The following is a 13166-nucleotide window of genomic DNA, read 5'->3' on the forward strand; positions in this document are numbered from 1 at the left end:
TAAATACCTTCAGCGATTAACAAGATAAATAAAATTAAAATAGAAACGAAAATTTTTGCGACCAAATGACCGCTCGATAAAGTGTTAATTATAGAGGTGTATCAAAAGTTAGTCGCAATAGGGAAGTAGAGGGTTCCCGAGGTCGTTTCAAGTATCTTTTTCCTTGTTAAAAATTGTCTCTGCGGTGTCATAAGTGAATTATTAACGTGAATCCCAAATTCTCGAATACTGAGTGATTTACCTCTCGAACGAGTGGTCAGGATTTCTATATTTTTCGGAAACATTTCGTATCTATTTTTTATGTTCAGCTACCTTGTCTTAAAGTAGACACTTTCAGCTCAATTTTAAGCTAATTTTCATTAAAAAATTTCCACCGGAATACAGTTTAAACTTGACTTGAAATGTTCCTATCCAAAGGGGTGGTTTACGATTAAATCAAAGGTTGAATTTTTTAAATTTCTCGAAACGACCCCGCATTTATTTGTTAATTTAATTTACCCTATCTTAAAATAGACACTTCCAGCTTAATTTTAAGCCAATTCACATCTAAAAACTCCCATGGCAATACAACTTTTCACGAACTCAAAATGTTCCTCTACAGAGGGGTAGTTTCCGATCCGCCAAGTGGATCCAGCGCCATAACAATTTTCCCCCACGGCCAACAATAACCGCTAAAAAGGCCATAAACAACGTAAATCCCTATAGAAACACTTTCGGGACGGCGCAATAAAAGAACGCCGCCGAAGCATGGAAACAAAACCATAATTCCCGATGATCCCCCTCGATCAAACCGGGCCGCGGCAGTAGATACATCGTAATCCAGTCGCGCGTGCGAGCGTCCGGAAGAATCATCAATTACGATGGCCCGGTATCGTGGTCGGACCGGCTCGAAATTTCCGGCCGCGAAAATCCCGTGATCCGTGGGATCATCAAGGGAAGCCATGGTTTTCTGCGCGTCGGGCCGATGGATCTCGGCATTTTTCCCGTCGCGGCGCCGTTATGCGACGCGGCATCACCGCCGTCGCCGTCGTCGTCGTCGTTGACGTTATTTTTATTTTTGTTCCCGCCTTCGGGTCGGGTCTGGTCGGCCGTCGTCGGGGCCGGCATTTTTTCAGTGTCTCCCCGAAAAAAATCTATAAATCTCGCGCGGCGAGCCGGCGCGTACGTCAGGACCATTCGTCAGCGGGCAGATTGCAGCCGGGGCCGCGCTGGATTTCGCGCCGCGCCGCTCGAAAAAGTCCGGCCTGATGCTAGCAGGCAACCACCGCCCCCCCCCCCTGTCCGCCGCCCTTCTAACTCGAACACGGCGCCGGTCACGGGCGGCAATAAAGCCGCGAGCGATTTTTACGATCGAGGCCGGATCGCATGACGAGGTAATTTACCTTCGAAGAGAATTCTCGGCACGCTGACGCGGTGGATACGTGTCGAGCCGGCCCACTTCAACCCTCTCGATACGAGACCGCGACTTCTCATCCACCCACGCATTCTCCATCCCTCTATCCCTCTCTCTTCCTCTCCGTCTCTCACTCTCTCTTGCATTCTATAAATTTCTCTTGCTCTAGCTCTCCCTCATTCTCTCACTCTCTCTGGCTCTCTCTATTTCTCTCTCTAGCTCTCTCTCATTCTCTCTCTCTCTCTCTCTGTCGCCTTCTCTTTGGCTCGCAGTCTGCGTTGCGTCATCGTGCTCGCGAGACCGTCCTCCGGTTCTCGCGATATCTTGAACACGTTGACTGCTGCCAGGTGAACTAGTTCTTTGTCTGGCGGAATTGGAACTCGGCGGAGACTGCTAACGCATCGTCTACTGACGACGACGACGAGGATTTTGAGAATTCCGCAATTCGTTGCTGAGAACTTGTTCAGCCGATACCTGCGGTTACTATTTTATCCGGTGTATCTAACCCTGCAGTGGGCAATTATTTTTTGTTGACATTTTTTGATTTTTTAAAATAATTTGGTATTTTTTTGTTAATGTAATGTATCCTATCTTGAAGTGGACACTTTCACCTTTATTTTAAGCTAATTTTTATTGAAAAACTCGCATCGGAATACAACTTGAAATGGACTTGAAGTGTCCCTTGAAAATCGGGTGATTTACGTTTACATTAGAGGTTAGGTTTTCCGATGTCTCGAAATGTGCTCATATTTTTTTCTAAATTTAATCTATCCTATAATAAAATAGACACTTTCACCTTTATTTGAAGCTAATTTGTATTTAAAAACACCAATGGGAATGCAATTGAAAATGAACTTGAATCTATCCTGTACAATGGGGTGGTTTATGTCTAAATCAAAGTTTGGAATTTCTCAATTTCTTAAAATGATTTCGGATTTATTTATTAATCCGCCCTACCCTACCTTAAAATAGGCACCCTCAGCTTAATTTTAAGCTAACTCGCATTAAAATCCCGCACCACGGATTTCGCGTACGAATACATACATTCTCGTCACCATGATCCCAGTGAAATATAATTTACGTCCCCTATTTCTTCAATTCATCCGAAAGCTTTGAAATAATTCTATTGTTCCCGGCGCGCTCCGGTACAGTGAAAAAATATTTCGACCGATTTCTATGTCGACTTGAAATTCCAATGGGCGGCGTGTGTTCCGGGGTTCCAATGAAATTTTCAACGGAAATTGAATAGCACAGTCGAATGTAATTTTCATTGAAACGAAGTGCCGTACCGGTAATTGTTACGCCGCTAAACCGCCGAATCTCCCGTCCCACCGTAATCCCCTAATCCGACGAGAGGCTGTTCGAAATAATCTTGGCGCCATTAAAAATCTCGTTTCAATGAAACGAAACCATTTGCGACGCGACGGCGGCTGGCCCTTTGTAATCTACCCTTTCGCGGCCACTCTCTCTCCCTCTCTCTCTCTGCTTCTCTCTTTCCATATTTCTCTCTCTCTTTTTTCATATTTCTCTCTCTTGGTCTCTCTCTCTCTTTCCATATTTCACTCTCTCTTTCTCTCTCTCTTTCTCTCTCTCTTTCCATATTTCTCTCTCTCTCTCTCTCTCTCTCTCTCTGTGTCAGTCTATTTCTCTCTCTGTCTCTCTCTCTTTCAATCTCTCTCTCTCTCTCTCTGTTTCTCTCGCGTCACTCCGTGTTCCCAGGTAAGCGTGCTTTATGCGTAGAACACGCCGGTTAGCGAATGTTAATTTCTGCCGGCGGAAAACTGTGTCACGGATGCGTGTACGACACGACGGTGTTGCACCGTCAAGTTTCACTTCATTAAAACAGTCTGCGTTAACAAGAACCGACGACACACGGTTTCTACTTTATCGCCGCCATAAAATGTCTGCCAGCGAGCGAAACGAATTTGTTCGTTGCTCTACTTTTCGTAGAACGGCCACGAAAAAATGAACGGGACGTCCTCCTGTGCATCAGCATACGTCACGGAGAGGAATGTGTTCTTCTAGTCGTTGCCGACGGTGTTGATAAACCACGAATTTCACTTCCAGAGTTAATTATGGTAAAATAAAAATTGTCTATGGGGGTGGAAATGTCTTTCGGCTTTTAGTTATTTTTTAAATAAATCGGCGGCGGTGATGGAGGGTTCTGAAAATTTTTGTGTAATGTTGAAAGCCTGTTGGAATAATGTAATATTCTTTTTTGTTCGATCATTAGTGTATAATTCAAAATGGCGAATAGGGATACAGCTTAAAATGGGCTTAGAATGGTCCTTGACCAAGGGATGATTTTGTGTTTAAGTCAGAGCTTGGAATTTTTCGATTTCCTGAAACGATCTCGCATTTATTTGTTAATATAATTTACCCTATCTTAAAGTAGACACTTTCAGCTTTATTTTAAGCTAATTTATATTGAAAAATTTCCACCGGAATATAACTTCAAATGGACTTAAAGTGTTCCTTTATAATGGGGTGGTTTGCGTGCAAATCAAAGCTTGGAATTTTTAAATTTCCTGAAACGATCTCGCATTTATTTATTAACCTAACCTACCCTATCTTAAAATAGACACTCTCAGCTTAATTTTCAGCTAATTTACATTAAAAAATTCCCACCGCAACACAATTTTAAATAGCCTCAAACTGTCTCAAAATTATTCAAATTTTGAAACGATTTTAATTTAGAAAACCTTAACATAACCCGAAAACAACCTCTACAACGATTTAAATATTTCTATTGCAAATACCTAAGATCCACAATTTAATCGCCACAGAAGATTCCGATTTATAAAACCAGTCGGAATCTCGACAGTAGCTTCCTCGCGAGAACAGCTCTCTCCGTGCGCCGCTTCACCGATTCTCGACGTGCCGCGAACGTATCACGCGGATTGACAGATGTTTCGCGGGACACCCGTTAGAATCCCGGGGACGGGATAGCGCGCGACGAATAACGTATGAGCTCCTGCGGGTGCGATCCGGGGTGCCTCGAGAGCGTTCCCCGTGGATCCCGTTCGACGACGGATTCTCCGTTGCCCGGGAACGTTTTCCACTTCTGATAGTCGATGTCTCGAAACGGGAAAGTTTCCGCGAGGCGGGCACGCGGAGCGTGGTGCTTCGGGGGTGTGGGGTGGGGGGAGGGCACGCCGATTGCGCGCGGACTTCGTGAGGGAATTACGGGAGAAGCGAATGCATTAAGGCTCGCGCGTCGCGATGGATCCAACGGGCTGGGAATAGTAATGATCCGACGATTCTGTGCAACCCCTGCGCCGCCCCTCGACCGGATCTTTCCAAGCGAGGCCGGCCCGCGTTCACGAAAAAGACGACGGGTTTCTCGATTTTCTAATCACCGCGTTCGAGCTTCGTTCGTACAGTTGTACGGGACGATTCTATACACATAATATAGATGAGATCTGTGTGGAATGACATTTATTTGGGATAATAAAATTGCGGAATAATTCTCGCCTTTTTTCGCTTTTTTTTATTTCAGTTTATTAAGAGAATATTCGAATGTTAAATGGAGTATTTAAATATGTTTTATCTTTTCATTTTATATTTTTATTTTTATTTTTATTATTCTTCTGCTATGATTGTAATTATGACTAATCTTCTTCTTCATATTATTATTATTAATATTATCTTCTCCTTGGTCGTCGTCTTATTATTATTGTTATTATTAATATAATGACGACGATAACTGTAGAATTTTTGTTATTATTAATATTATAATGATGACGATAATGCAGAAAATTGTTACTATTATTCTTTGGAATTTTTGTCAAAATTTAGGTCACTCGTCTCGTCCAAAATAAATAAAAAGCTAAAACAAAAGACTAAATAATCAACCGTCTGGTTATTAATCTGTTCCACGAACCTCGTGGATTTGCACGGTGGAAAAATTCTTCCTAACCTCTCAACGACATCGCACGATCAATCTCCGCTAGCCGAGGCATGTCTGAGCATCGAAAACTACGAAGAGCATCGAAGAGGATCGAAGAACGTCGAAAGACATCGCAAGACATCGAAGAGCATCGAAAGACATCGAATAATATAATCCTCGAATCTCTCGACGAGCATTCGAGGACTCGGCACCGCCGAAATTTCGACCGAACGAATCGAAGAGCCAGTTCTCCGATCTGTTCGCAGCAGCCCGGTAGGAAAAATCCTCTCGCGAGCCGGGGAAACCTTCTCTTCCCTAACCGGGAAAAGGTCGACCGATTAGAGCGGGGATTCCAGATAAACGCGTGCTCGAGACGCGGGATCAGGTTCAGTCAGCCGGCTATGTAAACGATGATCGAAGAAAGCGGATCGACGGAAGGCAAGAGGATGAGGAGGAGGAGGACAGGAGGAGTCTGGGATCGAAGCGAGGGGATTTCCGGGGGATCGACAATTTGCCGGCGTTGTCCATCGATAATCGAGCGTCGACGCTCGACGCCGGCTAACCGGCCGGAAAAGAAGAGTTTGGAGGAGCGAGCAAAGATAGAGAAATGAAGAGAGAAAAAGGATAAGAGAGAAAAAGGGAGAAAAGTGGAAAAGTGAAGGAGAAAAGGAGAGCGGAAGAGAAATATGACGATTTAGGCTTGATTATACGTGAAAACGACGTTTCAGCTCGTGATATCGATGTTTCTACATATTTTACGTTGAAAATCAGTGAAAACAACTATTTCATATATATCCAATCATAAAATAAATTTAGAGTTCACCCCTCATTATCCATCGAACAAATGCTTCTCCCAAATTTTTGTCATTGTACTTTCTAACCTCTTAAAAGTACTCGTCAATTTTCATTGCAAACGTTTCTCCCTCGTATCAGTGGAAATGGCTCAAAAATCGTAGGAAACGTCGTAACGAACACCCTGTATACAACTGCGGAAAAGGGGGACGGGGGATGCAAGAGAGAAAGAAAGAAAGAAGGAGAGAGAGAGAGAGAGAGAGGGGGTGCAGCCGTCGGTAAATAAAGGCGTTAAACGAGAATGGATGTTCGTCCGAGGCCCCGTAATCCCGGCGAAAAGGAACGGAGGCGGAAGCCAAAAGGGAGCAAACTTTCCTTTCCCCCTCCTCCTGCCGAGGAGGACCGCCTCGCCTCGCGGCCGTCCGAGAAAGAAGTGTTTCGGTCGTTGCCGAATCACTTCCGGTTTGTCTCGCAGTAAAACTTCCTTAAGTCGGCCATTTCGTGGCTCCTCCGGGCCCTCCCCACCCGATACCGGACCCCTTCGACCGGAAATAGCTTTTCGGTGCTCCGCCGTTTCCCAACCGCTACCACCATCCCACACCGCACCACCATTAACCACCGCCATCTTCTACGGTTCTTCGCCGGCTCGCCCCATCCCCACCACCGGTAATTATTTACGGAAGGGTGATGCCCCACCCTCGGCTGTTTCAATGTCTCCACGAACTTTTATTCCGCTCTCTGCATTTATTTCGATCTTAACACTGGACGACGGATTTTTTTTGGTTTGTGACAAAGGAAATTGAGGATGACGGCATTTTAAGCTGAGGATGACGGCGATATTTATGGTGTATTGTATTGTTTGTAGTTTGCTGTATTTTATTTTGTGGCATGTTAATATTTTAATGTGTTGATATATGGTAAAGTATGGTATAGTATATTATAGTATAGAATAGCATAGCATAGCATAACATAGCATAGTATAGCATAGCACAGTATGGCATATAGCATGCCATAGCATACCACAGTATAGTATAATATAATATAGTGTCGCCTAGCCCAACATAGCACAGTATAGTATAGTACAACATAAAATATAATACAAATAATATCTTTAGAATTTAATTAATTAATAGCCTGCCATACGTCAAACAAAAGAGAAAAATTCCATCCAAGCACAAATCGACCGTGAACATAACCTCACATAACCTGAAAATACAATATCCCTTGTCCGAGGTTTCAAAGGGTTCGAGCGAGACGGTAAAAAATTTCCACGCGCCTCGTTCCCGCGGAAACAAGAAAATGTCTGAACCATAGAAATTTCCGTGGTAAAATCGCGGCGGGGGAGGGGCACGCGGTGGAAGCCTCGTTAAAAGTTCGAGAACGCGAGAAGAATCGAATTTGTTAATTAAGTAGCGGGCCACTGAATTTTCAATCGTGCATGTGCCGCGGTGTAATCGCGAACAAGGTCCGGTGGAAAATGGCTACGGCATAATGAACCCTCGAGCGGAAAACTCGATTTCCAAAGAGCGGATTCTACAACGCGCGGTTTTGCACGGCCCGGTCGCGCAGGTACGCGGGGCTCTGCTACCGTACAGGTGTTGGCAGCGGCCGCGAGCGTGTTCCGCCGTTGAATAATCGGCGGGAAAAAATGGGGAACTCACCGTTAAACCGTGTTAACTTGTTTTGAAGCTCGTCGTTAATGTTATAATTGGGCGAGAGGCCGCGCGCGCGGTTTGCCGGGTCTCTCTCTCTCTCTCTCTCTCTCTCTCACCTCGGCCGGCGTGATAACAAGTTGTTTGTCAGTAATAAGCGTGAAATAAAATTGCGCGTCGTATAATGCGCGGACGCCGGGGAACTTTCCGAATGAAAAGAACGCCGGTGAAAACTCTCCGCGTGTACGCGCCTTCGTATATGCGTGTGTTTGCGTTTACCTGCATGTATGCGTGTGCGTGGGTGTGTTCTATGCTCTGTGTGTGTGTGTTCTATGCTCTCTGTGTGTGTCTATACTCTCTGTGTATCGCGTGGACGTCGTCGCCAGCAGCAACAGCGCGTCCAGGTCCAGCGCTGTAAATTTGTTCAGGAATTAATGACGGCCGATTATTAGCAACAAAATTCCCTGTTAATTACACGTCTTCCGCCGCGATACGCGTTATTAATAATATTTAATACGAGTTTAGCGACCGGCTGTGCGCGCACGCGCGCGCGCATTAACTCGCGAATTTTGCGAAACGGCCGGTCCGGCCAGAGGAACAATTTCCTTCGGTAATTTCATCAACGAATACTATATCATATTTAATTACGCCGGGCTATTTAAACGATTCGATAACGCGGAATCGTATGGAGCGCCGGACTGCGGCCGAAGGGCTGAATTATGTTGCGATCCGGTTGGACGTGCCGTCGATGGTACGAGTTCGAGAGGACTCGTCTCTGCTGCCGTCGTTGTTTCGACGCTGGGACAGCGAGTTTTGCGACAATTTTACAATTTTAGCGAACTGGTTCGATTTGTTTGAAAAGGGGCAAGAATTGTTTTATTATGTAACTGCGATCGGAATTTTGGGGGAAATGTGGAAGCGAAATTGAAGGCGATGAAGGGGTGTGTTTAACCCCTAAATAAAAAATGAATAGTTAATACACTATGCTCTTTTCCTAGTTTGTTAGTTGTATAACAAAACTATAGACGAGAGATTTTTTAAACACCCTATATCCTTGTCTAATATATAAATATATAAAATCTAAGAAAAAATTCAAATAACAAAATATAAAATAAATACAAAGTGTAAAGAACAAATTAACAAATTACAAATTAACCCCCTCGAGGTCGCGCCAAGTTAATATATAAATGTCATTCAGCTAAAAATTAATATAATTAAATAATCTTGCCTACATAATACACATCAACTAGGAAAAATAAAATTTATCAATCCTTCTCCAAAACTTAAACATAAATAACACAATAATATTTCTCAAATTTATATAAAAATAAAACAGATAAATAACTAACTCCAATGACGAGACTACAGACAAACCTACAAAAAAGTATCCACAAAACCGCAAAAATATACATAAAACGAGCGACTTCCGTGCCACCCCATATATATATTATATTAAACCAGCCCCTGAATTCCACGGCCGGATCCAATTCCGACTACATTTCGCTCGAAATCTCGAGCCCCTCGAACTCTCGTCGCTTCTCCCCCCTCCCCTCCCCGCCCTCCCTCTTCCGCATCGATCGTTAATCGTTATTCCGTATTAAACAGTGTGTCGAAATAGCAACGGGTGTGTATTCCCGGCGTGTAATTTTATCAATATATTCCCGTAGTCGGGGGAGGAGGTGGTGATCGCGTGCCAGTTAATAATACCGTTAATGTCGCCGCGAACCTCGTTTCGAGCCCGATTACACGACAAATTACACCCTCTGTTTAGACGGGAGAGAGCCCGATTCGTGGCGGTCGATCCGTCGCGCGGCGGGACGCCGTTTGGAAAATCGTTGGAACGGGATTGCAGTCGAACGACGGGTGTGGAGAGAGGGTCGAGGGGGGGCGGAGAAAATCGAGGAAAGACGAGGACGGAAGGAGAGACAGAGAGAGAGGGAGAGAGAGAGAGAGAGAGACGAGGTCGTCTAGTCCGCGGGCGAAAATCCTGAACTCGTCCCGAATATTGCGCTTCGATCGCACGTGCGATAGGAAACTGTCGACGACACCTTCAATAATTAATGCCCGCTCCCACCTCCGGGGAGGGGGTTTAATTGATCCGGTTCACCGTTCGATTATCGAAAGCCCATCTTTCACACTCCGTGACTCGCGTCTGACCGGTAACTCACTTGTATTTCGCTCGGCTCGGCTCGCTTTCCGCTCGGTTACATTCCCGGTCTCTCTCTCCGTTCACCGCTTCGTCCCCCCATCACTACCCCCTCTCTTCACTGTTGCTTCTCCGCTTTCTTTCCGACCGCGCCGGTTCCCCTAATTCGAAGATAAATTCAGCGTTTTTCGCGGCCCACCGTTCCCCAAAAGTTTCGCGCGAACGCGCTTCGATTTTTGTCTCGTCGACGAATTCGTTAACGATTTTGCTGCTTCGGTGTACGTTAACCCTTTTGGAGAATTTTTTGGAGTTTCTTCTTTGTCATGGAGGTGGGGTAATTTATATTTAATTAACAAAAATTGAAGTACAATGTGGTTTAGATATTGTTTAATTTATATGCAACATGGTTCAATTATTGTTTAATTTAAATGCAACGTGGATCAATTATTGTTTAATTTATATGCAACGTGGATCAATTATTGTTTAATTTAAATAAAACATAGTTCAATTCTTATTTAATTTAAAACACAACGTGGATCAATTATTGTTTAATTTAAAAAAAAACATAGTTCAATTCTTATTTAATTGAAACACAACGTATTTCAATTCTTGTTTAATTAAAGCACAATATGGAATTCTTATTACATAATTATAACACAATAATAATTGAATACATTGCGTAATTGAAACACAACGTGGCCGACTTGTGACGCAATTGAAACACAAACGCAATTAAATCGGGAAAGTGAATTCCAGCAGCGATTAACAGGGTAAATTGAATCCGAATGTAATTAAATCGCGCGGAATTCTGTTCCTAACGAAGCTATGCAATCGAAGATGAATAATTGCCGGGACCATTCCAATAAACTATTCAACGGTTACGGCAAACTTACTTCCACAAAGGCGACTCGTTTCGTTTCTAAAACTATTATCTAGAACTGTACTGCTCAACAATTTTTCAAATCTAAATCTTATTGTTATAAAAATGATTTTGGAACGTGATAGAATAATTCTAGTGATACCTCGGAGTCACCGTTCGAGTGCAAAGGTTTAAGCTTCTTTCCGATAGGCGATTGTTCCGAAACGCGGAGGTGTTAAATCTCGGACAAAAGCAACGTTTTCCCGGAGACATAGATCACGGGGCTCGGGCTAAAACCGGTCGCGGTTGTTTTGCATTCCCCGGGATCGTCGGAGGCGATATTCGATCGGTCCGGCGAATCTCTCGAATCACCGGCGGCCCCGAGACCCGTTCCGATAAATTACCGAACACGGCGAATATATCTCTTTTTCTGCGCGCCCTCCCGGTTCCTTTGTAGCTGTCGGTCGACGTTCCCCCCTCCCTCTTCCTTTTGCCTTCGGCCGACTGCGAAAGAACCCGAAATGGAAGAAGGAGGGCTCCCGGGCCTGAAGCGCCTCTACGACCATAAATTTCGCTGCGGTGCTGTGCTACCCCCACCCTTCTCTCTCGCTTCGCAACCCCGCGCGCGAAGTTTTCGGCGCGGGCCTACGATTCCAAGAATTAAACTACTTTCTCGGACGTTGTTAGTCGTTATTTCGATGTTGTCCGGCGACTCGTATTTTTCTTTTTTTATAATTTTTGTGGAACCATTTGTGATTCGTATGGTAATTCGTGAGACAATTTTTAATTTGTACTACCACTTGTGTAATACTTTTTAAATTGTATAATAAGTTTTAATTTTTGTAATAAGTCATGTAATAATTTTTAATCTGTATAATAAGTAATATAATCATTTTTAATTTCTATAATCATTCATATAATAATTTCCATATAACCCTTTGCAGTCGTATGTCTATTCTAAGACACGAAAGCTATATGTTCATTTTTCTTATTTTTATATTGACTTAAAAAATATTATTATGTTACGTATATTTAAACCTTAAAAAAGAATTGCTTAATCTTGCATATTATATATTACTGAACGTTCAATGAAAATTCATTCAAACCAGTTTATACCAGTTAATACAGTCGCAAAGAATTAAATATTTATTTAAATAAATAAATAATTGGCTTCTTTTAAGGCTCGATAGCCCTAACGTTAAATGTACATTTATACCACCCTCCGTTCATTTAAACATCCGTGTACCAAAGTACACAACATTTTCCGTCCAAACTCGAATATTCCGTCGGCAAACACGACCCGACATTTGTCGACGTAGAAATTACAAAATCCGTAGGTTTCGAACAGCCAAAAAATTCATAAGTTTAGAGGCAACGAATAAAAAAAAAAAAAAAAAGCGCGGCGCGAGCTTTCGAACAAGCCGTAGCGAATCGGACCGCGCTCGATGGATTAAAAAATTCATGGTTCCGGAAGCAATGAAAAATTCAGCGGTTCGGTGGGGGGGAGGGAACTGAAAAATTCAGCCGTGTTACAGGAATCAAAAAACTGGCAAAGTTTCTCGCTTTTTGCGGCGAATTAGAGGATTCGGGAGCTTTGCCCGGCGCCGAAAAGAACCGTCTATCGCGTCCGAATATTTAACACTTTCGCCGGCCGTGCGCCGAAAGCCGGGAAAATTCTGTAACGTTCGAATGCTTTATTTAACGGATATAAACGAACAATAAAATCCATCGACGTTGCGCTGACAAAAAGTGAAAAGACGCGATTTACTGAAATTTACTTCAATTTCATGCTTTCATTACTTTTTTTTTTATTACAGTAGTCTTTTTGTTATAGTAATCCTTTAAATAATATAATTTATGCGATAATATTTCTGTGCAATTGTCTAGGTTGTTACTGTATAATATTGGTTATTATTGTAATAAATTCGAAACCGAAGGTTTCCGAGAGGAAAACGCGCCCTCGGAGTTCCTTTTATTAAACAGAGATTCTCGTTTCACCGGCGAACACTTTCATTAAAAGTTCGCGGAGGGGGACTCGCAGGTGTCCGGCTCGCGGGCGATATTTAAAAAAGCCGTGTCTCCGTGGGGTCGTAGCTCCTCGAAGAATTTTCGCGGACCGGTCCTCGCGATTCAATGGAAACACTTAACGGCTCCCGGCCATTGTTCCGGCCGCGAGCGCCGAGATTAATGACTCTGAAACGGCGACTTCTGTCTTCTGCGGGAATCTAGATTATCGCCCGCCTCCCTAGAGGCTTCTCTCTCTCTCTCTCTCTCTCTCTCTCTCTCTCTCTCTCTCTCTATCTGACACTCTAGTTCTCTCTCTCTCTCTCTATCTGACACTCTAGTTCTCTCTCTCTCTCTCTCTCTCTATCTGACACTCTAGTTCTCTCTCTCTCTCTCTCTATCTGACACTCTAGTTCTCTCTCTCTCTCTCT

General features: G+C 43.6%; 1 protein-coding gene across 1 annotated transcript in view; it reads right to left on the reverse strand.

Moving 5' to 3' along the window:
- Syn1 (Syntrophin-like 1) overlaps positions 1-13166 on the reverse strand; it is a 446350-nt gene that overhangs the window by 7169 nt on the left and 426015 nt on the right. The window contains exon 5 of the mRNA XM_078182643.1: positions 499-503. Coding sequence (XP_078038769.1) covers positions 499-503 — 5 coding nt within the window. The remainder of the gene's footprint in view (positions 1-498; positions 504-13166) is intronic.

Source organism: Augochlora pura, chromosome 6 (genome assembly GCF_028453695.1).
Source record: "Augochlora pura isolate Apur16 chromosome 6, APUR_v2.2.1, whole genome shotgun sequence".
Lineage (NCBI taxonomy): Eukaryota > Metazoa > Arthropoda > Insecta > Hymenoptera > Halictidae > Augochlora > Augochlora pura.